The following is a 27867-nucleotide window of genomic DNA, read 5'->3' on the forward strand; positions in this document are numbered from 1 at the left end:
GCCAAGCGGACGTGAGAAGATCCAATGAAAAAACATAAGCAGTCAAGATTTATTTATCAAACGCAAAACAGTACAGCACGCACGCCAAGCAGCCGTCATCTCTGGCAATGCAAATTAATTTTTCAATTATTCAATGCAAACTCAAAATAAAACAAATAATTCAATATATTAATAATTGTAAAATAACAATATAACAATAATAATAACAATATAAAATAATTTAAGACACAAATTGTTTAATAAATGATTGTTTTTATCAATCAGTCTATCTATCTATCTATCTATCTATCTATCTATCTATCTATCTATCTATCTATCTATCTATCTATCTATCTATCTATCTATCTATCTATCTATCTATCTATCTATAATGTTAGATCATGTTTCTAGTCTATTTTTTAGAGAAACTTTCCTGCAACACTTTTCTTCTGTTAAGCATTTCATATGAGGAATTAGGGAATATCCTTCAAGATAAAGACAAAAACACATCAGCATTGAAACAATGATATTTCATCTCATGACAGCCTCATCTCAACTGAAACAGCTGATATAAGTCAGATTTACAGCATGCTTGCTTTGCATGCTTGGCCACCAATAGATGTTCACGTGGCTGCTTGCAACCTTATTATTAGTGATTGCACACAATCAGACATTTGTTTGTGCCATCTGCTGGACTGAACCAAGCATGGCATGTTTTCAGTTCTGGCTCTCTGGTCACATATGGAGCATTAATTTCTAATTTCCATGTACATGACTTCTATGCAGTGATGCAAATATATGACTTAATTAAATAAACATTTGCTGTTCTGTGGCAAGTGTATGAGCAGTTCACATGCATGGATGTCATCTATTCATTAAAGGTTTGTTTTGCTCTTGATGCACCAAACTACACCAGATGCTATGTGGATAGCGTTTGATAGTTTTCCTTCGTTCAAATTTTTGAGTTGAGTGTTTACGTAACATTCTCAAAAAACGTCATTTTTGAAAGGGCAGTCAGTAAAAATAGGACTTTTATTTTGAAATATATATCAAAGTCAGCTGTGAGAACAAGTTTTGAGTGGTTTATGTTAGTTAGTAGCAGCATTTCCACATTAGGCGCAAGATTCAGAATGCCGCTCAGAAATGCTGTCTTGGATCGGATGACCACTAGGTTTTGGGACACAGTCATTGTCTGAAGTGTGTTGTGTTGAGTCGTTGCCTAACAACCTCTGCGTCTGCTCCATCTCCTCCTCTAAACAAAGTCTTTCATCATTTCCATGCCCAGAGAGCAGGGTATTCACTCTTGTGATATTGATAAGAGCGTCATCTGATAACGGCTACTATCTTGTCCAGAGCTTTTTATTAACTGCTGAGTCTGGTTTGGGAGAATATGAATGTCAACATCAGCAACTTTATGGAGGAGAGAAAGGCGAACACAGAAGAAGCGCCTTACATGGAAATGAAGGTAAGCTTAATTTCTGATAGAAATAGTGCTGCTTGATTAGTTTGGGTGTTAAAACATGAACATTTTATGTCTATTTATTTATATTTCAAGTTATTGTTTTAATACTTGTCTTTCTTTCATAGACACGTTTTGGTAACAAGGAGAACATCAAACCTGCTAACAAAAAACAACCTTCTCACCCCAAACAGACCAAAGGCAGGATATATAATCAGTCAAATTCATATATTCAATACTTGATATTGGATGCCACATTTTAAAATCAGTGTCTGTTCTTTCTCACTTATTAAAAAAAATGACATTGAGCTTCATTTTGTCATCTTATTTCTAGAAGAGAGTTTTGGCTTCAGCTTACCTCTTGGAGAGGAATATGAAAAGAAAAAGCAGAAGTTAAAGCAAGAACTACGTCTTGATTACCGACGCTTCATGTCTGAGGTACATTATGCTCCTGTGATGCAATATAATAGTTGAAATAGGCCTAATAACCTGTTTCTCTTTTGATGTTTTTTAAACTACATATTTAAATAGTTTGTGTTGCTGTTTGTTAATCAGATATATTTTGTTTAATAAATTATTTATTTTAATAAAGTTAATTCGTTTCTTCTATTTCTTCCTTAGAAAAAAAATCAAATTATTGCTGGTCCACTTCCACAGTCCCACATGCTGTCTCTCCCCATAAAAGAACGGAGATTAGCGAAGGTAAAATATGTGTTTGTTGTCCATCTGTAAAAGTAGGCATCACTAAAGCAAATTCCGCATTTGGTGCCATGACCTGGTTCAATCCCGTTGCACAAAGACCCACCCTTACTGTTTGGCAAGCCTTCAGTGACATGAAAAATGATTTGCCTACTCTGACTGGATAAGGTATCTAGTGGCAACCAGTTTATTGTTGGACTGCAGATCTGTTTTGCGTACACATTTGAAATTTGAGATTCGTACAATCGTAAAAGAGGTCTTATACTATGAATAATTGTTTATTATTACCATAGAAATGTAACAGTACACTATTAATGTAACAGTTTTGTGATTCTACCCAGGAAAAGCTGCAGGATGAGAGGAACAAGGAATATAATATGTTTCTCCGAGGGAAAACTTCAACTACCTCACAGGTTTAAATGAAATAAAGCATCATCATACTCTATCCATAAAATTGCTTCCTCCAGTGGAATTTTCAGCAAATTTTCATTCAGTTCAACTATTCTTTTAAAATTCTGTAGACTTTAACCTCTCTTTGAATCCTCAGCATATGTTGATCATGTTTCTGTCAGGCTCTGGAGAGAGATCGTTTTGGCTCTATTTCTCCTAAGTACCCTGCTGGTTCTCTAGAGGTACAAGCGCAAAGGGCCAGTCAGAGCCTGGAGAACACTGTGTTCTCAAAAAGGGATGTTGCCACTCTGACTGAGCCCATTTCTGGAGTGCCCAAGGTATCAAGGCCACGGAGACGCTGGGTAGAGACGCCGGATCGCTGGGGAGGCCCTCACCGAGATCACACCAGTTCTGATGAGGAGATGGAGCTTCTAGAGAAGGAGAGGCACAAAAATGTACAGGAAGACACAGGCAAAACCAGGAGAGGAGGAAGATATGACAACAGCTCTCACAGGTGCATCTTACATGTTCTCTCTATTGCGTCCTATTCATTTTGGTGGCACTCAGAAGTTGATATGTTTATATTTGAGGAAACATAATATGAATAATTTTCTCTTGAGGGACTTTCATCTAGATAGGTTATAATTAGGCCCATATGGAGCTCTGATGAAAACTTCATGGATTGGCATGGATTATGAGTGCATGTCATTTACAAAATGATATATCTATGTAATTCAGCTCTATTCATGTCCATTGGTTAGATTTTCTTTTTTTAGATTTTTTTTTGCATTTTGAAAACATTTTAACATTGCTTACATAAAGTCAAATATTTTATTTTATTTAGTTCATTTAATAATGACATTTTACACACATATTCCCAACACATTTTTTTTTTAAATAATCACACGTTTTGTGGAGCGCTTTCAGAGTATGAATTAATTTGTAATTTTAACTGTTTGGAAACAGAGCGTAAATGTGGATTTCTTATCCTCTTGCGCCGTCTATAGGACCAGTGACTAGTCGACGCCAAGCTTAAAGCGTCATGGCAGAGCACTGAAGTCGATTAGTCAGTGCAACCCCTAATGTGTACAATGAAATATACTGCTGTACTTTTTATGTTGTGGGCCTATATTTCTGCTGGAGGTCCTGGACATCTTGTTTAGACACATGGCATCGTGGATTCTATCAAATACCAACAGATAAAACATCAATAAGTGACTGTGCTAGAAATCGTATAATGGGCCATTTGCAAATATGATTAAAAGATGAATATGAGACAAAACTACAGAATGTCACATTTTATTATTAGCCGTTTCAACACATATGTTGTACCAAATTAAAAGAACAGCACTTTTAGAGTTTATCCCACTCATTGATGTGAGCATAAGTATTGGGGCAGTTGAACATAAGGCAGATATAAAAGATTTAAAGCTATTATTTAGTTGCAGATCCCTTGCGCACAATCACAGCAGTGAGTCTGTGACCCATAGACATCACCAGACTCTTGGTCTCTTCCTTTGAAATGCTTTTCCCAGCCTTTAATGCAGCCAATTCCAATTGTTGTTTGTTTTGGGGAGTTCCTGCCTTTACTCTCCTCTTCAGCTGGTGAAATTCATGTTCAATCAGATTTAAATCTGGAGATTGACTTGGGCAATCTAAGACTTTCCATTTCTTTGCCCTTATAAATTCCTTGACTGAACTAGCAGGGTGTTTTGGGTCATTGTCCTGATGCAATATGAAGCACTTCCCAATGAATCTGGTGGCATTTTCTTGAATATTGGTAGGCAAGATGGTTTTGTACCCTTCCAAATTCATTCTGCTACTGTCATCATACATGAAGTCATCAGTAAAGTTGAGAGGGCCTGTTCCAGAGGCAGCCATGCATGCCCATGCCATGACACCACCTCCACCATGCTTTACAGATGAGGCTGTATGCTTGGGATAATTTGCAGTTCCCTTTTTAGATAAAGGTTCATTTTTATCGGTCCACAAACACAGTTCCAAAACTCTTCTGGCTCACCTTTGTGCTTTTTTGCAAACTCTAATCTTGCCTTTCTATTTTTGGTGCTGGTCAGAGGTTTGCATCTTGCTGTGTAGCATCTGTAATTCTGTGTCAAAGTCTCCTGAGGACAGTAGATTGTCAGAGTATCACCCCAGCTTTCTGGAAGTTGTTGGTGATTTTACAGACACGTCTTTTAGGATTCATTTTCACAGCTTTTATGATTTGTCTGTCATCAACTACTGTTGTTTTCAGCCGATCAGGTCGTTGTTGGTTGCTGGTGTCACTGGTGGTTTCCAAACTCTTGATTTCTCCATGCCCTTTGTTTTTGCTAGAGCTCTAACTGACTTCCTGGATGAAACTCTAAATGTGCTGAACTTCTTAGCTGGTAAACATCTATGTGTTGAATCGCCCAATAATAAAATGTGACATTCTGTAGTTTTGTCTCATATTCATATTTCAATCATATTTGTAAATGTCTTGACTCCACAGCCAACAGAGCAATTTTGTCTTTACTGTTCCAATACATTTGGAGGGCACTGCATATGTGTATATATATATGTATGTATGTATGTATTTACAGTATCTCACAGAAGTGAGTACACCCCTCACATTTTTGTAAATATTTTATTATATCTTTTCATGTGACAACACTGAAGAAATGGCACTTTGCTACAATGTAAAGTAGTGAGTGTACAGCTTGTATAACAGTGTTTGCTGCCCCCTAAAAATAACTCAACACACAGCCATTAATATCTAAACCGCTGGCCACAAAAGTGAGTACAGCCCTAAGTGAAATTGGGCCCAATTTGCCATTTTTTCTCCCTGGTGTCATGTGACTCGTTAGTGTTACAAGGTCTTAGGTGTTTAGCTGCTGCAGCACGGTGGCCAAGACCATACAGCGGTTTAACAGGACAGGTTCCACTCAGAACAGGCCTTGCCATGGTCGACCAAAGAAGTTGAGTGCACGTGCTCAGCGTCATATCCAGAGGTTGTGTTTGGGAAACAGACGTATGAGTGCTGCCAGCATTGCTGCAGAGGTTGAAGGGGTGGGGGGTCAGCCTGTCAGTGCTCAGACCATACGCCGCACACTGCATCAAATTTGTCTGCATAGCTGTCGTCCCAGAAGAAAGCCTCTTCTAAAGATGATGCACAAGAAAGCCCGCAAACAGTTTGCTGAAGACAAGCAGACTAAGGACATGGATTACTGGAACCATGTCCTGTGGTCTGATGAGACCAAGATAAACTTATTTGGTTCAGATGGTGCCAAGCATGTGTGGCGGCAACCAGGTGAGGAGTTCAAAGACAAGTGTGTCTTGCCTACAGTCAAGCATGGTGGTGGGAGTGTCATGGTCTGGGGCTGCATGAGTGCTGCCGGCACTGGGGAGCTACAGTTCATTGAGGGAACCATGAATGCCAACATGTACTGTGACATACTGAAGCAGAGACTGGGCCGCAGGGCAGCATTCCAACATGATAACGACCCCAAACACACCTCCAAGACGACCACTGCCTTGCTAAAGAAGCTGAGGGTAAAGGTGATGGACTGGCCAAGCATGTCTCCAGACCTAAACCCTATTGAGCATCTGTGGGGCATCCTCAAATGGAAGGTGGAGGAGCGCAAGGTCTCTAACATCCACCAGCTCCGTGATGTCGTCATGGAGGAGTGGAAGAGGACTCCAGTGGCAACCTGTGAAGCTCTGGTGAACTCCATACCCAAGAGGGTGAAGGCAGTGCTGGAAAATAATGGTGGCCACACAAAATATTGACACTTAGGGCCCAATTTGGACTTTTTCACTTAGGGGTGTACTGACTTTTGTGGCCAGCGGTTTAGACATTAATGGCTGTGTGTTGAGTTATTTTGAGGGGACAGCACATTTACACTGTTATACAAGCTGTACACTCACTACTTTACATTGTAGCAAAGTGTCATTTCTTCAGTGTTGTCACATGAAAAGATATAATAAAATATTTACAAAAATGTGAGGGGTGTACTCACTTCTGTGAGATACTGTGTATATGTGTGTGTATATATGTGTGTATATATTTATATACTGTATATTTGTATGTATATATATATATGTGTGTGTGTGTGTGTGTGTGTGTATGTATGTATGTATATATTTATATATATATGTACATGTTTATATTATAGTGCAATATAATGTATAAATGGAAAGAAGATGGTTTAATGGTAAAGCAGAGAAGGCATAAATGTGTTTTTACAATATCAAGACGCAACATCGGCAGATAGAACTTGTAGAGGACATCAAATTAGCTTCAACCAAACCGACTATATTTGTGAAAAATAACTATCATCACCATAGCAACATTCAAATAAAAATAACTTGAACAGCTGAAGAGCCAAATATAAGCAAATGTAGAAAGTAGAAGGGTTGTACAGCCTGTAATCTCTGTTAAATTTGACATCTTTCCTACTAGACACAGTCAATGCAGACAGCTGTCAGGAGAATAGACATACCCTAACAGCCCTTCAACTCAAGTACTGATCTGCAATTAGAGTAATTGGGCTTTAAAGCCAATCTTTCACTTAAAATAAAACTGCAGTGAATCAAATAGCTGAAGTGGTAATTACTCTAGCAGAAGTCTGTATTTATAAACCCTCCTATCAATTTGCTGCCTTTGAGTCTGCCCGTGGTGGGGAAAAAAAGAAAGACACAATGGTTTTCAGCCTTCATTTTACCTTTAAGATTTCATGTCTTTTGTAGGATTTTTCTACTTGAGGGGTTCTAACAATACAGAGACAGGAAACGCTGATTTTGGTGGATCGGCTGGATTTATTGTCCATTCTGTCAGTGAGATTGTATTGATTGGTGTTGATGGGGAGGCTCAAAGCCTCTGATGGCTCTGCAGCCAGGCTCTTTAATTCACTCTATATGTGATGTGTGTTGGCCAGTGCTGCAGAGATCAGGGTGTGTTTAGACACTGGATGAAGTTTTTTTGTTCCTTTGTGTGATTTTTATTTTTTTTATGTAGTCTACAAGCACCGACTCCAGCGCAAAGCAGAGTTGTCAACGAGCAGAACATGACTGAGTTTGCTACAGGACTCCTAATTGGTAAGACAACGAGTGTTGGGTCAAATCAAACTGTATGTAGAGTATATATAAACATGTTTGTAATTTCTGACCTGTTTCTGCCCTGGTTATTTAGGTGCTACTGAAGGGAATGAGGCCTCTCAGAGGAGGAAGGAACGGTACAGACTGGAGCTGCTACAGCAAATAGCCGAACAACAGAAGAACAAAAGGAAGTGAGAAACATTGATATACTGATTGTAGGTTTTTGAATTAAAACCTTTTAAGGGCTCAAATATTCACTTCACCATCTAAACTCAATTTTACAGAGAGAAAGAACTAGAGTTGAGAGTGGCTGCAACAGGCGCTGTTGATCCTGAAAAAAAGGTGAAGGTCCTCAGGTTTTTAAATATTCATTGTTTTATATTTAGATTTTATATTCATATTTTATAATAATAAATATTTTAAAGTTTCTATATTAAATTTAAAGAATAGGTTGTTATTTTAAATGAATGAGCATAACATTTCTAGATGTTTATTATATTATATTTATCATAAATATTTTTTAATATTTAAAATGTAAGATTTAAATATAAGTAACTAAGTTTAGGACCATTAGGTTTTTTTTTTTTTTTTTTGCATAATGACATTTTCAGGGCAATTTAAAGAACAAGTAAAATTATAATACAATATAATATAATAATTATAAAATGAAAATTAAGCTTAATTTATGCAAAAATATTTCTTGTAATTTTGTCTTTATGCTCTTTAAATTGTTATGAAACATTCACTATGCAAAAACTCTCAAAGGTCCTAAAATGTGCTTTTTCTTGTGGCCATAATGAAATAGAAAAATAAAGTAGTTCATACGAAACATGCACGACATTTTAAATAGACACATTTAGTAGATTTTGCCATAGCTGTGCAACACCTTCTGTGCTCCTATTTACAGCCATCTCACCTTGTTTCCCACAGCCAGACAGAATTAAACAATTTGGTGCCGTGACCCAGGAACACGAAGGCAGGAGAAGGGATGTACACTTCCGCCAAGGGCTGGGTCTGGTGGAGTTCAGGGCTGACTCTGCCAGGTGGCTCAAAAAAGAGAGACCTCCACAGCCACCAAAGGAGACAGCACCCCCTGAGAGACCCCGTGTTGCTTTCCAGTCTCCATCTCTAGACCACAGCACTGTCTTAAGCCAGTTGGCTAACACACCAGGCCTTGGTCTGGAGGCTGGAGCAGGGTTTGGGTCCAATGATACCACCTCTGTTACTGAAGACAATCACAGAAGCCTCTCAAGAACCCTGGCGGAGATGGTTGCCCCAAGGTTTGTCTCAGATTTCGAGTTATGTTCTTAGATTTTGCACTGAAACAACAATTGTAATAACAATTGTACTGAAATGTAATGTAATTGTACTGAAAACAAAATATAAACTATTTAATAACATACCTTTATAATACTATAGACAGGATTTTATGTATGTTTAATGAAATATGTCTGTAATCTGATGTCAGAATTACAGGTGTGCGTCCTCCGTTGGGTCCCTCCCTCGCTGACTCCTATCAAACTCCTTATGATAATGCATATTACTATTATGGAGCTAGAAATCCTCTAGACCCCAATATGGCCTACTGTAAGTAGCATAACCACATATATCCAATTTGGTTAAACAAAATGCATCTGTGCTAATGTATGTCCTTATTATCTGTCATTCATTGATATTTGTGTTGGTCAGTATTGTAATACAAAAGTTGTTTCTGGAGTAGTTGCGTTATAGTTTACAGTCCTTGACAATTTTATGATGAATGTAGCTGTTGATTTGCATGTTTAATGTGATTTGTTTGTGTTAGATGGACCAGCAGTGGGTCAGCAGCCACTCATCCCTCCAGAAGCACAGTGGCCCATTCTGCAGCCTCAGTCTGGAGGCCTCACGCAGTAAGCATGAGTTTTCATACAAAATGTCAGTTATTTAGCTTCAGAATTTAGTTGGTCACATGACAGGGATTTTACAATGCGTTTGCAAGTGGCTTATTCAACTGTCATTTAATTGCACCTCACTTAAAACCATACACATTGAAATGACAAGACAAAAAAATTCCAAAATACTTAAAATATGAATTTCTGAATAGATTTTAAGGCCCCGTTTACACTGTCAGTTAAATATGACTCAGTTCCGATTTTTTTGCTCATGTGACAGATCGGATCTGTTCCATGACAGTGTAAACAGGAAAAAAACACGTCATATGGGACCCATGCTGGCAAAATGAGTGTAAATGCGAACGGGCTATATTGAGCTACAGACAAAAAAAAAAAAAAAAAAATACAAATGAAAAAAATTACCAAAGAGAAAATGTCGATTTTAGTCGAATTTGAGGTTTTCATAAAAAATAGTTCATTATCGTTTAGCGATCCCAATTCTCCAAATAGTAATTGAACATCTAAAAGTATCTTTTATTGTATATTTTCTGAGATTATTACATTTCTCTGCTCGCTTCGCGCAATCCTGATAAATACACCGAATTACAGTATTTCAGTATTCCCGCAAACATAATCGGTTCGGTCTTAATTGAAAGCTTGGGGAACTGATGGGGAAAAACATCTGATGTGTAACTTTACATGATTCGTGCATTACAGTAGGCCGTCTGTCTCAATGTTATCTATCAATAGCCTAAAAGAAAAGAGGGAATCACTCGTAGCACTTAATTTAACTGCTTTTGCAGTTTTAATAATTGATTTATTTGTAATGAACACACTGAAATGATTCTTACATTTGATAATTTGTTTTTCGTCGGCTATATGGATGCTTTTGTTTAGATGTAAAATGATAAAGGTAATTAGTTTCTTTCTTGGCTATTTGTTCCTATACTGCAGTGGTCGGCCAAAAGTGGCCCGCCAGCAATAATATCTGGCCCGCGCCCGCAGCCAGATTTATTTTGATAGCGGCTGGTTCTGAAATAGATCTATCATGACAGCAACAGTTAGCCTACTCACAACCAGAGTAGGCTATGTGAGCGGAGCGCGAGTGGAGCGGTGTGATTTTGAATGGAGCAAAGAGCGGATTTTTAAAAAGACAGAGCGGCATGGTTTTCACTCCAAGAGCGCTCTACCACCATTCCATCACAAGTACAATTCATGCCAACGACTCGGCCGTAATATAACTGTATATTTAGCAAGAATTCACAAGTTTAAAATATTTAGCTAGCTTGATAGAGAAGGATCACTCAAAACAGAAAGAATGTGAATGACTGCAATGGACATGAGCGGGAAGTTATAATAGTTCCCAAGGAATTTGTTTGTTCCTTCTAGATACTGAATATTTTGAGCTGAAAGCATGATTTAAACAACTACTACAACTTATCACATGCAATCGCTCTCTCAATAATGCATTCAAACAAATGTAATCTTTCATCTGTATCTGATTTCGAATGAGCAGAAATCTGTAAGAAATGCATCAATCCGACGAAAACGTACTGATATTTTCATCACAAAAATAAATAAATAAATTGCACTGCGAAAAGCAGCAATTATGCATTTTAATGCTGACAACCATGTAATTAGCTTGTCATGTGGTAGGAAAAAAAGTTTGCACACTAGTGTTCCAATAAGCCACGTTGAAACAATCTTTTATTTATTGTATTTTTTAATATAGGCCTATGAACAGAACTGTTATACTTTAGCTGCGGAGCGAAGGCAGAGCGGTGTTTCTGATTTCAGTGAGCGCGGAGTGGAGCGGGAGCGGGAAATGGTGAACCCGGAAATGCCCGGAGCGCGGAGGGGAAATGGTTGACACCCCACTCCACTCACATAGCCTACTCTGCCTGTCACCACCACACAAATGTGACATTTTGTTAATGACTGTCCTACCACAGGATTTAACACCGAGTAACAGCTCACTGTAACAGTATGTCACAGGCAATTCTAGTTGCATTTTTCATCAATTAATTTCTTAAATTATCCTTTGACTATGTTCTGGCCCACCATCTAGTGGCATATTTTTTTTTGGCCCGATGCCAAACTTACTTGCCGTCCTGCTATACAGTTTTTTTTTTTTTTCATCTGTTCTTATTTATAATAGGAACAATAAAATAAAAAAAAACGCTATATTGTTGTGATTATTAATATAGTAGCCTAATTATTAATAAGAAAAGAACTAGAGGAAACTTGAATCTTTCTCATAATCAACCTTGCTCACTCTATATCGACTTTAAACGGGTGTAGCACTCATTTTTTTGTCCGAGTCTTTTAATGGAGAATGTGAAAATAAAAATAACTATTTTTTTCAAATTTGCTCGACTCATTTTGTCAGCACAGGTCACATTATTCTCGGGAGGAAGCACGTGTGGAGGCGCTAAATGACAACAACGAATGCGGGATGTTTCAGATGGTATGGCAAGTGTAAACACATGAATCGGATATGGGTCACAATTGAAAGAACGTGTAAACGGACAGCCAAAAAAAATCAGATATAGGCAACAAATCGGAATTGAGCATCAAGACCTGCAGTGTAAACGAGACCTAAGTCATAATGTTATTGGTTGTTTTTTTATGGCAAGTTATGCTGAGGTACCAGTAGGGGGCACATTTATTCAGATATAACAGAATACAACAGAATAACACAATGCTTATCTCTGTCTCTCCACAGAGCGATCAGCCATGCTGGAGTTGTTCCATCAGGACCAGCGTTCTTTCCTCCGGAGAGGCTGCAGCAGCCCAAGGAAAGTGCTGTTAGCTATCAGGAAGCTCTTAAGCAGCAGGTACTCTCACAGTGATTTATGTTATGAGATTAATTATCATGCCATAGAAAGGGTGCAGATGATTTTAATTTAATTTATGGAAAGGTGCATTAACATGGTTACACAGTTTTACATTTTAATCACAAAAAAATTATTAATTTACATTATTTAATTAATAGTTATATTACTACAATGAATTGAATATTAATAACAGATTGACAGAATTGGACCAAAATCATGTCAAGTCAAGATCAAGTCTTTTAAGGAGTGATGATACAGACACATTTATTAAAACTAGCTAATTTTCAAGATAATATTAATTAAAATTAAATACTTTATTAAATTATGTTGGATCAAAATTAATTGCATGTACACTACTATTCAAAACCTCTGAAAGATGTTGTTGACAGAAGTCTTTTATGCATACCAGTGCCACATTTATTTGATCAAAAAATACAGTAAAAACTGTAATATTGTGAAATATTATTACAATTCAAAATTTAAAGAATTAAAAAAGTTTTCTATTGTAATATATTTTTTAAATTTAATAAAAAAAAATAGTGATGGCAAAGCTGATATTTCAGCAGCCATTGCTCCTGTCTTTAGTGTCATTTGGTCCTTCAGAAGTAATTTCTTATAAGAAACATTTCTTATTATTTTCAATATTGAAAACAGTTGTGCTCCTTTATATTTTGTTGATACCTTTTTTTTTTCAAGAGTCTTTGAATAGAAGTTCAAAAGAACAGCATTTATTTGAAATAGAAATCTTTTGCAACATCTAAATATCTTAAATATCACATTTGATCATTTTAAAGGGATAGTTCACTCAAAAATGACAATTATGTCATTAATTACTGACCCTCATGTCGTTCCAAACCCATAAGACCTCCGTTCATCTTCAGAACACAAATTAAGATATTTTTGATGGAATCTGAGAGCTCTCTCTGACCCTCCCATAGACAGCAAGTGTCCTTACACGATCCAGGTCCAGAAACGTAGCAAGGACATCGGTCAAATAATTCATGTGATATCAGGGGTTCAACCGTAATTTTACAAAGCTACGAGAATACTTTTTGTGCGCAAAAAAAAAAAAGAAGAAAAATAAAAGACTTTATTCAACAATTGGTCTCCTCCACGTCACCCTGGCACCATTTTGGAGAGTATTGACTGAACGTTAAATTGCGTATGCTGTTCTGTGTCAGCTGCGCCACGCGATGTTGTTTTCGTTCCGATCAAAGCGTAAACGATGAAAACAACGCTCTGTTTCTGGACCTTGATCGTGTAAGTATCTTTGCTGTCTATGGGAGGGTCAGAAAGCTCTCAGATTCCATCACAAATATCTTAATTTGTGTTCCGAAGATGAACGGAGGTCTTACAGGTTTGAAACAACATGAGGGTGAGTAATTAATGGCATTTTCATTTTTGAGTGAACTATCCCTTTAATGCTTCCTTGCTTAACAAACGGATACTTTTCTTTAAAAAAAAAAAAATTCAAAACCGTTATTGACCCCAAACTTTTGAATGGTGCTTTGAATGATATCTAATAGTTTTCTGTACAAAGCAAAGGAATTTTGTGCCTCTAATGCTTTTTAAAAATGTAGTGGGACATCAAAACATACCCTATTAATGGAAAGTGGTGATATACTGTTGCAAAGCATTAATATTATGAAGTGATTTGCTTGATTTGGCCGCAGTTTTAGGTTTAGCTCAGTGGGATGTCAGATGATATCTTTATATCATAATGGCTGTGGACACAGATGAAGGACTCGGGGAGGACAAATTGCATTATCCTCCTCTATTTCCTCAGGGGAACTTTGATACTGAGAGATATATAGCTAGAAAGATGTTTGTTTAACTGCCTGGTTGCAAGATCATTGAGTCTGAAATAGTGCAGTGAAGGGTTTGAAGACAGATGGCCTTGAATGCTAATCCGTGTTGAGTTTACCAAGAACTTCAGCAGTCTGATAGGAAGAGATCTGAGCGAAATCCACTATTTCCCAAGGTAAAGTGAATCTAGAGGCAGATCAGAGTTGGTTTAAATTGGTGAACTGAAATTTTGAACTTTCCTCCTCTAAGTGTACTTTAAAGTCTGATTACAACATGTTGAGTAATACTATTTTGATTTTGATGTTACATTCTAACAAAATCTCACATTGAGTTTTTTTCAGGCAGGCATCCATTTTTTTCTTATCTGTTTCGTTGTTTGTAGTTAGAACAGCAAAAAACTCATAATTCAAATCTGACTTATGGAAATGTGTTAGATAGGATTTACAAATTTGCTGAAAAACAAATCAGATGATGTGTACTGTGAACAAAGCCTAATTGTCTAAATTGTGGTGCACAGATTCAAGAACGACAGCAGAGACGACATCACGAGAAGGTGGAAAAAGAGCTGTATGATGCTAAAATAAAGGCTGAGATGAAGGCCTACGAGCCCTGGGGAAAAGCAGGAGGAGGAGCCCCTCTTAGGGACAATCATGGAAACCTCATCAGTACACATTCAGAGTTCACACTTCACTCACTCAACTCCCTGTCCACAGTCACTGCAATCACTGCAATTTAATAAGGCTTTAATTAGTGCAATCCACAAATGGTGGGCCGTTAGTGGGAGAACTGCAAAAAAAAAAAAAAAACATACCCGTTTGTGGAATCTGCAAGATATTAATCAATTAAAAATGCATTTTTACATTTATTTTATTTAGTTATTTTACAGTTGACACATTTATATGTATCAGTGTTCCTGTGGTTATGGAAATCAAGAAAATTAATACAAAAAATAAAGGATTAATTACGACAATAGATAGATAATATGAGATTTTATTTTTCTAGTTTTACTAGAGAAATAATTTAGCAGCAAGAGACACTCTTTATGAGTGTTTACCCAGTAATCACGAATGACTGGAACAATACTGTATTTCTATTTTTATATATATATATATATATATGCAGATGCAAGGGGTATGTAAAACTATGATATGTGACATACTGCTTTTATTTATTTATTTTTAAAGAGGTCTCATGATCACCAAGGTTGCAATGATTAAATTTTATCCAAAATAAAGTATAAAATTTACACGATCCTTCAGAAATGATTAATGTTGTTAATGTCTTTTTACAGTCCTTTTTGAACAGTCTAATGTGCCTTTTCTTGCAAAAAAACTAAACGATAAACAAACGAAAAATAAAATAGAAAATTCTTACTGACCCAAACTTTTGAACTCTACTATAAATCACAATCCTCCTACTTATAGCTGCTTGGTGGTGTCAGTTAATTATAAAAAATGTATACAATTTGTAAATTTATTCAGTCCATACTATATTTTAATCATCAAACTGATACTGAAAATTTCTGGTATAAATTATAGTAATGTCACATTTTTGTGTTTCCAGGTGATTTGAAACAAATGCATAAAACAAACGTGGAAGTTTATGATTCTGGAGGCAGAGTAGCCCGGATTCCAGTGGCTTCTAGAACAGGTGACAGAAACTTTACGTGCATCACGTACTGTGGCCACAGAATTACAGTTTGACTCCCAATCATAAAAAGCATGTAAATAGTGTGGAATTTGAATGGAATTGAATTTGTAAATATCTGCAATGACATGCACTTAGAGCAGGCTATTATTGGTATATTTTAAAAAATGACAAATTATTTATATTTACTGAAATATAAATATAAGAAAAAACTCTGATTGTGGATACTATCATCAAACCTTTAAGAAGCTAAAAATAAAAGTCCTTTGCATGCAATGCATCCAAATCTTTTCTGCCCCTGTAGAGCCTGCAGGTTTTTTCTCTCCTCAGCCGTCTGTGCAAGCCCGGGGTAAACTTTTCAGTGAACTGCCCACTCCACAGCAGCTCCATGATCAGGAAAAGTACAAGGATTGTTTGAAACAACAGGTACGGACGTTCAGTCAACTTTGAATTCTGCTGTCTGTGCTTTTGGCCTCCTGTCTCACTTTGTCATCATCTTTGGAATGAACAGATCGAGGAAAAGAGAAGAAAAGAGGTAGAAGAGAGAGAGCGATGCAGGCTTGAGGAAGCGAAAGAAGATAGGCGGCTGGCTGAACAGCGAGCTCGGATCCAAAGGGAGTACGAGGAAGAACAAGAGAGGAAGCGTCAGAAAGAAAAAGAGGTTCTTGTTTTGCAGTTATGTCATGCGAATCCCAAAAATGGCCTGCCGAGAGGAAGATGTATTCACTTTGAAGCACTGGTCTTGACCCAGATTGAATATATGAGTGTTTTAAGCTTGAAATAGTCTATCCTCTAAAGGCTTTAACCCAGTGTCCTAACCAAGCGTGACAAAAAAAACGGCAAACGATAAAAGCTTTCCCTTATAATACCTAACAAACAGCAACTTTTGAATGACTGTCAATGGAAAAAGATGTTTTTACCCTCATAATGGTGTAGTTACAGAATCTACTGTACCAGCAGTCACAAATTTTGATGAAATTTCACAGCCAGAATAGATTTATATCCATTGTCAGTAAAGCACGGCTCATATTCAAACAAAGTAATTTTCCGGATTTCTGTTAGTCAACGTGGTGAATTCACTTGACCAACTTAAATCCAATGTGAAATCAGCGTGGGGAAATTCTATTGCTATCACATGAAATTCCAGATTCCTATGGATATGATGTAGATTCCTATTGAAATTAATGGAAAAATGATAGGATTTTGTCTGTGAAAATTAGATGAACAATGACACAGTGCAAATTAAAAGACAGGTACAGAACCACAGGACGTGCTTCTTTTCTGTCACCTATTTTATAGCAAATGGCCAAAAATGAGGAGTTGGTCAAGCAAGCCGAAGAGCGTCGTAAAGAGGCTGAGAAAATGAGAAAAGAAGCAGAGGAGAAGGAGAATGAAGCCCTGAGGAAGAAACAGGATAGAGAGAAACAGACACATCTGGAGGAGGTGAGGAGTGTACATTATCAAGTCTGTTACATTTGTTCATATGTGCACACAATGTGCTGACACATTATTCTCAAATACCAAAAGGTCCACAGGGCACCGTCACCACCCCTACCAGCCCTGCAGAAGAAACTACATCAGCAGACACCCAGACCTCCATCGGTGGAGAGCCACCGCTCTTCTGCGACTCTGTCTGTGAGTGACACACATGCGCACAACTACATCTTGCTTCATAGGCCAACTATTATGGCAATGCAAAAACACTTTTTACAAACTCTCTAGTTTACTTTGTCCATTAACAGTGTCCAGGCATGTTTAAACTCGCATCAACAGGGGAACTTTTTTTTTTCCCACCATATGGGAAATTTACACCATATGTCAAATTAAAATATTTTAAAATAAAATAGCAAAAAAGTTCTGCTAAGGCTAATTTCACAATTAATTTATATTTCCAAACGCGTCACATAAATTGATAAAATCATAGCTTGACTGGGAATAATGCACATTAAAAGAATAATTTTAATATAATATAAAAATAATCAAATGTTTCCAAGACGGATTTAATGTGATCTTCATATAACAAAAAGTAAAAATAAATTGTTAGTTTTAATAATAATTAAAAAAGCAAAACACAAAAAAGTTCCCCAAAGTTGAAGAAACACCCAATTAGTGTCTGCAGCTTATTCTTGACAAGAACCGCCCACTTAGACATGAACGTCTAAGTGAATGACGTGAAGTGACTAATTAGTTTTTTGTTTGTTTCAAACAGGTGCGATCAATGTCAGCACCACATTCTCCCCCAGTGCCTGCACGCAGGAACGAGATCAGGGCCACAGGTAACTTACATCACATCCTGTAGCCACCAGAGCTGTAAAGGACGAATACCTGAATTGTATACTGATTTTGTGTTTTAGAAGAAAAGCATACGGTGATCAGAGAGTTATCGGCATTGCGTAGGCAGCTGCGGAGCGAACAGAGACGTCTGGAGGGAGATCTTATGCAGTCTAACAGAAATGATCACATCCCTCCTGTTCACAGCAGGTAGCAAACATCCTGCACAAACACATTCTGAACACATGTGGTCTGTTAGAACCTATAAGTTCTTTCCCCCCACAAACATTCTAAGTGATCAATATTTTCTGGAATAATGACTGCTAAACTGCATATTTGAGCATTGTCCATATTTATTTGGTAATTAACCATGTAATATGGGATAATGTGCAGTTAACAGGTCAATATCACAAAATAAAGATCATCTTGGCAAGGTTTATGTTGTCCCTCTGACCCTTGTGCCTTACATATTGAACAGGCCAAGAGAGCACCTCCCGGAGGATGTTTTTGAAGTGGCGAGGCTACACAAACAAGTCCCTATCAGGAGGCCGGCTTCCCATACCACTGCAGAGGTCAACATGCAGAACCTGCAGGAGTTTAACCGTCTGAGGCACAGAGGTAAATGTGACACAGAATTTCCTGTCTTTTTGCTTGAAAAACCTCTCCAGAACTCTTCAACGGGTCTGTAATTTCACACAACCATGATGGCTCCCAGAATTCCATTCACCAGCCTTTATTACCTTCACACATCCACCAATAGCCTCACTCATTTCCTGTTACTCACGCTCTGATCCTTTGTTAGCTTTAGTGTAATATCAAAAAACGACCATGTGCTCTTCAAATACCTATTAAACAGAGGTGGGGGCAAGTCACACATGTTCAAGTCTCAAGCAAGTCTCAAGCCACAGTACAAACTAATCAAGCAAGTCAAGTCAAGTCAGTGGCTCACCTCAAGCAAGTCAAGTCGAGTCCTGACAAAGGCCAAGTCAAGTCAAGTCACAGTATCAAAAAGGAACAAATATATTTTTAATCACACAACCTTATTATTTTTTCCTCTGAAATTAACTTTTTTAAAGATGCATTTTAAATAATAACGTTTTAAATATAACATATTGATAATAGGCAAAATTCTACTTTGTATATCGATAAATATGTAATCTTATGTTATATTGTGTTTGACCATCCTAGGAGACACAGATAATATTTAACAGATGTTTGAAAATGATTTTGCTCTAAATATCTCCAGCGAAGACTGGGATTCAGTCTGGGAGCACGCTAAAGAATTTCAGTGTGCAACAAAACATGCTATTCAATATAAAATAATATGCTGACTACAAATCACCCCTTACATCAGAAACAAAATGGACCCAAAATTTTCATCAGATATAGACACCCTATTTGGACTATTTCTTTAACTTTGCATGAATGCCTAACATCGCTCTTGAAAACTATTGTCATCTTGGCTCAAAACAAGAAGCCTGATGTTAATGTTTATGTAGCTTCCCCTGTAACTCATCGATTTCTTTTATTTTTATCTTAATAAGAATTAAATTGACAGCTGTACATTTAAGGTCTGCCTAAGCTTTTTATGTTGTTCTTTGATTGTTTGTTTTGTTTTCTATTTGTTCTGTTGGGGGGAAAAATAATAATTGAATATAGAAATATGAAAGTCAATGATAGACCTACTCCTACGGCTGCAAATCACTGCTTTATCACAGAAGCGTTCATTGAACTGATTTATTCAAAACAGTTGATTCGTTCATGAACAAGCAGGAATGGGCCACTGAATCACTGAACCGATTCGTTCAAATCCCTGGATTCATTCAGTATTCAGTGTGTTGCTTAGAGATGCACGTAACTCTAGCTGTGGGCAGCCGCGCATAAAATATTACTATATCGTATGTTATAAATATAAAAACTCATACTAGGGCCATTTTGACTTGGATGTTACGACATGTCTTGGATTTTGGGTGCAAGAGAAACATCACTAATCGATAAAACACTGTGGTTTCCGTGGTACAATTCCATTTATAGATTTACAAAGAGGGATACTCAACACTAAAGCATTGTTTTGAAAGGCAAAAGTTTGACGTCGTTAAGTGCAAACACGAGATTAATAATTTATAATCACTTTAATTTAATGACAGACCTAAACTGAATTTTAAGACCACTGCTGTTTTCAACTAACAAACAAGCTTACATATGAAGCGGTGATGTCCTGGCTTTGCAAATGCATAGTGTTTAAGTGTTAATCCAAACATCTCGTGAGATTCTCTTGCTCCCTGTATTTGGCGTGCTGTGTTCCTGTGCTCGTGCTCGTGCTGTGTTCCTGTGGTCGCGCAGTGTCATGAACTGCGCAGACTCGGATCACTTCTGCCGTTGGTTCAGTGGCTCGCGTTTTGTTTACCAAATTATGTCGCGATTTATTATAATAATTAAGAGTTGTTATAAAGTCAAGTCCTGCCGAGTCATGAAGGTCCAGTCAAGTCAAGTCCAAGTCAAGTCTCAAGTCACTGGATCTCAAGTCCAAGTCAAGTCGAGTCATTTTCTTTATTTAGTCAAGCAAGTCACAAGTCCTTAAATTTGCGACTCGAGTCCGACTCGAGTCAAGTCATGTGACTCGAGTCCCCCACCTCTGCTATTAAAGTCACACATTACCACACTGGCTAAATGAGTTCAGCGAAATACTGCATGCCAAGATGGCCAGCGGGTGGACTGATAAAAGGATTTCTGGTTTTTAGAGTTAACTAATTATTAATTATTATAAGTTAACTCTTTTCCTGATCCAGAATGCTGACTGAATGGATGGATAGATAGAGGAATGTAATAAAAAAGTAGCTATTTGTAATCAAGGTTATTACTTTTAACTACAAATAATTAATTATATAAATAATACTAAAATAACACGGTTTGTGTCAATTACGCTTGCATCCATAGAGCAAAAACCTGGATATGTTTGAATTATTTCATGTCCAATGTCCTGATGCTAATATAGTATCAAATGTTAATGTGTTTTCTTAGAGGAATATCAGTTTCATGTTACTTATGAAAACTTTTAACCTTATTCTGTGCTCAGAAGATGGATTCAACAGCTCTTCTTCTCCATCTGCCCACCTCAAGGGGTGAACAGTCATATCAGTCATCAAACCTCCCAGCAGGAGAGAAATGAGTAGCATCTCTGTGAACCTTGACTCAGCACTTGGCTCCATGCCCCCATGCCCTTGCTTTGTCATGCTCTTTTTTTGCTCTGATTCTCTCTACATGGCTGTGCCAACTGCTTTGGCCGTGGCAGAGCTGCTGTTCTCCTGTCATGTGTGATGCACAACACTTATTTTCTATATGAGTCAGTGTGTTCTGTGAATGGATAATGTTTGTCAGTGTGCCACTCAATATCTGTATTCAACATCCCTGCATTATCTGTCAGTGAGGCTGTAGTCCTGAAGGAGAGGATGACTCTTATCTCTGTGTGTGTGTGTGTGTGTGTGTGTGTGTGTATTTGTGTTATCAGATGGTGCATCTCGTGAGAAGGTGCGGCAGGCATATCCTGACTCCCCCAGTGATGATCACAGTCTAGATATCCAGCAACAGGCTCTGTTACGACAACAGCAACGAACCATCAACAGCCTGAGGAGGGGCAGAGCTACTGGTCAGTCTGTTATTGAGGATGAAAATGTTTTGACATTTTTATATAGTATATCATAGTACGTTTTGGTTTGTATGTTTTTTTTTTTTTTAATTAATACTTTTTTTCCAGCAAGGATGCATAAAATCAGAATCCTAAAAAAGTGCATCACGATTTCCACAAAAATATTTTGCAGCACAACTGTTTTCAACATTGATATTAAAAAGAAGAAATGTTTCTTGAGCACCAAATCAGCATATTAGAATGATTTCTGAAGGATCATGTGACACTGAAGACTGGAGTAACGATGCTGAAAATTCAGCTTTGGTGTCACATTTTAAATATATTAAAATAGAAAACAGATATTTAAAATTGCAATAATAGTTCACAATATTACTGTTACTGTAGTTTTGATCAAATAAATGGCACCTTTGGGAGCATTATAATGATAACAGTATAGTAAAAAAAACAATTTATATACACCTCAACTATAATGATAATGCCAAAGAGAAACAATGTTTTGTTTTTGTTTTCCAGCTGATGAAAGTTCAAAACATTGACAGCCAATTAGAAACCATTCTGCTTTAAAAAGCTCAAGCATTTTAAAAAGGGGTCATATGACATTGCTAAAAAGCACATTATTTTGTGTAATGTATTATATTTGGTGTAATGGAATGTGTTTACATGGTTTAAGGTAAAAAAAAACACATTATTTTCCACATACCATACATTATTGTTGCTCTTTTCTGCCCCGCCTTTCTGAAACACATCCAATTTTTACAAAGTTCATCGTTTTGAAAAGCGCAGTGTGCTCTGATTGGCCAGCTATCCAGTGCATTGTGATTGGTCAAATACCTCAAGTGTGTGATGGAAATGTTACGCCCTTTACCATAAGTTACACCTTGTTTCTTTGCGTTTACATTTAGGCGGTGTTGTGTAAATCTTCCCAAACAGTGACCTAGATTTGTGGGTGCGTGTTTTAATGAGGCATTTAAGGAATTCGTGGATGAGTCTTAAAAGGTTAGTTCACCCGTTCCGGGCGGATGACGTAGGACGTACGCATTGCACACTTTACAGTTCTTATATATGCACAAACAGCTTGTAACACTCCAAAGACAAAGGAAAACATGAAATTGCATCATATGGCCCCTTTAAAGAGGCAGACAATTTAACTGCCTTGCGCACTTATAATAAGCAGAACAATATAATTTCTTGGTGTGGATGCTAATATAATTAACGTTATAGTTATCTTTATATTTGTGGTTCTTGGGCTGAATGGGTCTTAAGAGACTTTCAAAATCATAAAAAAATAAAAGGTAAATGGTACTATTTAAATAAAATATATAATTGCTGAAAATTACATTAAATAACTGCAGACTCATACAGTACCTGTATTTCCTGGGCAGATTACTTTGACTTGGTGTCTTCAGGGCAGCGGCATCATGAGCAAGTGAGTTGCATGTGCACCACCAAAAAAATCTTGACTGTTTTTCTATGACCCATTTTTCTGAGCCCTTAAAGGGTATCTGCACTCTGTTAGTGCTGTCTGATGGTTTTGGTTATTGACTTGACGTCCTTATTGATGTTTATCCCCCCAGAGGCTGAATTCTGCAAAGGATGCAGGCAGACACTTGCTGTTAGACTCCGAGAGCGCCTTTATTAGTAAGTTCCCCTAAAATGAAAAATGGAGGGAAGTGTTTTACCCACAAATGTGTCACAAATTATTTTTCATGTGCAAAGTTTAGACGACATTTAGAATACACCCACCAGTATACATACTTAAAGGTATAGTTCACACAAAATGAAAATTCTGTCAGCATTTACCCTCATGCCTTTCCAAATCTGGATGACATTTTCTTTTGTGGAATGTGAATACTTTTTGAGAAATGTATCATATAGTCATATAGATTTGGAATGACATGAGAGTGAGTAAATAATGATAATTTTCATTTTTGGAAAAGCATTATTGTAACTCAACGTGTGTGGCGAGATTCCACATGGTTTTTTATTTTTATCAATTTTTTTGACTTTGGCTTTTATAAATATAACAAGATGCTTAATTGACTCCCAAAAAAGCCATTGACTTAAAACATACTATGGAAGTCAATGGCTACCGTCAATTGTTTGGTTACTGACATTCTTCAAAATATCATCTTTTGTGTTCAACAGAAGAAAGAAATGCATACAGGTTTGGAATGACATGAGGGTGAGTAAATGACAGAATTGTCATTTTTGGGTGAACTATCCCTATAAGAGTCTACTTTAAAGGGTTAGTTCACCCAAAAATGAAAATTCTGTCATTTAATTACTTGCCCTCATGTCGTTTCAAGCCTGTAAGACCTTCATTCATCTTCGAAACACAAATAAGATATTTTTTGATGAAATTAAAATATTTTTGATGAAAGACAGCAATGAAAATACCACATTCAAGGCCTAGAAAGGTAGTAAGGACATTGTTAAAATAGTCAATGTGACATCAGTGGTTCAACCATAATGTTATGAAGCTGCAAGAATACTTTTTGTGCGCAAAGAAAACAAAAATAACACTACTGTCACAGACTGTTTTAACAATGTCCTTACTACCTTTCTGGGCCTTGAACATGTAGTTGCATTTCTGTCTATGGAGGGTCAGAAAGCTCTTGGATTCCATCAAAAATATCACCAAAAAGATAAAAACCTTAAAAAAAAAAAAAAAAAGATGTGAAATCCTGCCACACACAAGTTACAATGCTATTTCACAACACAGCCCTGGTATCATTGAAGATCAATGCAAGATCCCCTGCAAAAACCTATTCTTCCTCCATGCCTGTTAAAAATGTAGTACGTTATTGTGACATTTAGTTCTGTAGTTTGTTCAATTTGACCATTTTTGCTTTAGTAATATAATGCGATATCTAAGTTAAAAGACACTGAAGGTGTAGCATTAGAGTTTGGGGCATATCGATTAACATAATTTAGAAACATTAGTATGTGTGTATGTGTCAGTATGAGCAGCAGACAATGCGTGACACCGCCGTCAGACAGCTGCTGTTACTGCCACCAGGGACGAGTGACAGCTAGTGTGACAGCTATGAATACCAGACAGAAGAGAGATTGACTCTGGGGTGAGGATAATGCTTGTCCTCAGCGGCACCCCAGAGAGATCGACAGTCACCTTGTAAATGAGTTCCCAAAACAGTCTCAGTCTCATCCATTAAATGCCATTTCATTTGCTCAGTTTCAATTACCAAGCTTTGATTGCCTGACTTGTGCATGTTGGAGCTAGAGGGACTCACTCTAAGAGGAAGGACTGCAGAGCCTGCTGTCAGCTGTAAATAACCAATCAGTTGTTTCTACACAGACCCCAGTGGCGATTCATTCCTTCTACAATCCCGGCGTGACCAAAGAGCGAGACCGGCAGTTAGGAAGGCAGACATGTCTGAAGTAAGAGTTCCCAGTTATACAACTACAACCTCACTTGACAAAGGCAGAGTCTTTAGATCTGTTCTGAAACCTAGCTGCTTTGCTGACTTGCTTCTTCCTGCATGGGTAGCCGACTTCCAAGTGTCAGTAGAATGGAAAAAAAGCAATGTCTTGCAAGATTCTGCAAAAGACATGAGATGTGAATGCAACTGTCAAACATGTCTGTCTAGTAGCACAGTGAAACCTCATAATTGACTGATTTGGCAGCAGCTCCCATTGTTGGAATGCATCATGGGATTACATTTTCTGCAATTAATATGCGAGTCTTGCTTTAGAATTTGGTTAAACAAGGTATCTTTAAAGGGATAGTTTATCCAAAAATGAAAATTCCTCATGTCGTTCCAAACCCGTAAGACCTTCCTTCATCTTCGGAACACAAATTAAGATTTTTTGATGAAATCCGAGAGCTCTCTGACCCTCCATAGACAGCAAGGGTACTACCATGATCAAGGCACAGAAACGTAGTAAGGACATCATTAAAATAGTCTGTGACATCAGTGGTTCAATCGTAATTTTTTGAAGCTACGAGAATACTTTTTGTGCGCAAAGAAAACAAAAACAACGTCTTAAGTCAGTGGTTCTCAATTCAAGTCCTCGCGCTCCCCCCGCTTTGCATATTTTGCATGTCTCTCTTAGTTAACATTCAGATAATGATTCAGATAATCTGCTCGTTAGAAGTGAGCTCCGCGCATGAACTGTGTTCCGATTGACATGGTCCTTACACAGTGTTCATTGCCCCCTACTTATTTCACTTCGGAACATTCATTCATGGATTTGCGCTGCGCAACGTCTTCACACACGGACGAGTGTGACATAATATACCTCTGTAAATATATATAATTTAAATTCACGTCTCGCACACTTCAATGCGCTTCGAACTGGAATCATGGCCATATCCTGTGAAGTCCACTTCGCAGGGCACTTACATTCCAATAGAACAAACGTCTGAAGCGATAAGAGAAACATACAAAATGTGCAGAGCGGGGGGGCGTGAGGACTGGAATTGAGAACCGCTGACTTAAGCCAACAATTCTTCTCGTCCGCGTCACACTCAGGCGCCATTTTGGAGAGTGCCACTGAATGTAAACAAGGCACAGCGCATGGGTGTTCTACATGCCTGTAGTACTCTTGCTGTATATGCAGGGTCAGAAAGCTCTTGGATTTCATCACAAATATCTTAATTTGTGTTCCGAAGATGAACGGAGGTATTACGGGTTTGGAACGACATGAGGGTGAGTAATTAATGACAGAATTTTCATTTTTGAGTGAACTATCCCTTTAAAGCCTGCTTACGATTTAGAAGCCATCAGGTTGGGATTTGGAATAGAGCTACAGTAGAATGTTTTTTTTTTTGTTAATAGCTAAATAACTGTACTTTTGTTTTGTTGGTAGGATGTGTTAAACAGGTACGCTCAACCTGACAGCAGTCCTGACAGCCAGTCTCTGCACTCGTTTACCAGCACAGAAATAGAGTGGCTGAGAGAGCGCACAAAGAACAAGATGACATCGCTGAACAACATGAAAGAACATGATTGGAGATCAGGTCAGGAGCTCTGAATCTGAAAGGAAAATCACCTTGGGTTGGTTAGTCTTGCCCAGCCAGACTACATTTGATTACTGGCATGAAGTCTGGTCAACACTGCAGCTTATTCTGGCACACTTTGACAGGAAGACGACAACATGTAAAACTTTATGCATGCATTGTGTGCTAATCCCAGTTGTTAGGACATCGCAAAAGATTTGTCAACACAAATACTTAATCACTGCATAGGATTTAAAAATAAATAAATATTGAAAGTGTTTTATATTAGTTGCATGTGTGAAACACTTAAGACCAACCACAGTTTGCTGCTTTGCATGACTGTTAGTGGTGGATATATCTAGAATCCAAACTAAACATTTGAATTTTTTTTAAACAAATTTTAATATCTTGTTTTAGCTACTCAAAAACTTTTCTTAAACTGTTACGCTGAGCTGTTAGCTTGCTAAACACAAAGCCTTAAATGTAATGAGGCATTGAGATATGTATCTTTTGTGCTATCTAGGGGAAGTGTCAGCAGAGGAAGGGGAGGAGCTATGGCCACAGACTCCTCCTTCAACCGATCGGCACGCTTCCATTGATACCTTTGCGACAGAGCCCTGGTTACGTCCTAGTTCCTCTGAAACGATGAAGAGATTCATGAGCGGTCGCAGGCCATCCAGCCAAAGTCACATAGGCCAGGATTGGGAAGGGCCGTCCACTTACCACGGTTAAATCTCATTCAAAACATCTGAGTTCTTCTGCCAGTTTCACTCTTTAGCTATTTTGTAAGGAACAAGTTGTATACTTGAGGCCAAAGATGAACATTAACAATTCATTAGTCCAGTTTCTTTTGTTTCTGACTTTTGATTGTTGTGAATGAAATATTGCACTTAGAAAGTTCTGGAACTCTTCCTGTAGCATTGAGTTTGTTCCCTCCAGTCAGAGAGAAATTCACTTTGACGCTTCTTACCGTGATTGTGTATGAATGAATGTGTAAACTGCATGAATTTTGTTTGTCAGGTGAGAGAGTTATAGACTTATAAATGTTGTAATGTGATTCGTTTTTTATTTTTAATGATTGTAAGTAGGAATATGACAGTCGGAAAAAATAAGCTAATTAGCATGTAATGTGTATTGACTAATAAATTTTACGAATTTTTGAACACTTCGTTTACTTTGCATTTCATCTATATGTGACACGTGACGTGCGTTTCATTTTTTTTAAT

The 27867-nt window shown here is 37.5% G+C and overlaps 1 protein-coding gene across 2 annotated transcripts; it reads left to right on the forward strand.

Annotated features, from left to right (window-relative positions):
• The first annotated feature begins 1048 nt into the window (after positions 1–1048).
• LOC306863470 (centrosome and spindle pole-associated protein 1-like) lies at positions 1049–27809 on the forward strand. 2 transcript variants are annotated; one of them, XM_079406811.1, is made up of 28 exons: positions 1049–1444; positions 1567–1639; positions 1773–1876; positions 2060–2140; positions 2479–2550; positions 2710–3041; positions 7524–7603; positions 7698–7794; positions 7888–7945; positions 8534–8883; positions 9072–9190; positions 9408–9492; positions 12200–12311; positions 14635–14782; positions 15681–15767; positions 16069–16190; positions 16276–16425; positions 17064–17207; positions 17292–17399; positions 17974–18040; positions 18119–18245; positions 18514–18653; positions 21544–21681; positions 23064–23107; positions 23256–23319; positions 24998–25080; positions 26512–26662; positions 27165–27809. In XM_079406811.1, the coding sequence occupies exons 1-28, from the start codon at positions 1370–1372 to the stop codon at positions 27371–27373; spliced, it is 3420 nt and encodes a 1139-aa protein (XP_079262937.1). In that variant the 5' UTR covers positions 1049–1369; the 3' UTR covers positions 27374–27809. The 2 variants fall into 2 exon arrangements, 1 of the variants encoding a protein (XP_079262937.1); XR_013783688.1 differs by lacking the exon at positions 24998–25080 and having other exon boundaries at positions 1050–1444; positions 27165–27802.
• The last annotated feature ends 58 nt before the right edge of the window (positions 27810–27867 follow it).

This window comes from Barbus barbus (genome assembly GCF_936440315.1).
Source record: "Barbus barbus genome assembly, chromosome: 44".
NCBI lineage: Eukaryota > Metazoa > Chordata > Actinopteri > Cypriniformes > Cyprinidae > Barbus > Barbus barbus.

Bases quoted from the DNA above. Each gene is read 5' to 3' on its own strand.
- LOC306863470 (XM_079406811.1), top strand. From the start codon at position 1,370: ATGAATGTCAACATCAGCAACTTTATGGAGGAGAGAAAGGCGAACACA. The intron at 15,768-16,068 runs GTGACAGAAACT...CTGCCCCTGTAG, and splicing joins TCCAGTGGCTTCTAGAACAG to AGCCTGCAGGTTTTTTCTCT. The intron at 25,081-26,511 runs GTAAGAGTTCCC...TTTTGTTGGTAG, and splicing joins GGAAGGCAGACATGTCTGAA to GATGTGTTAAACAGGTACGC.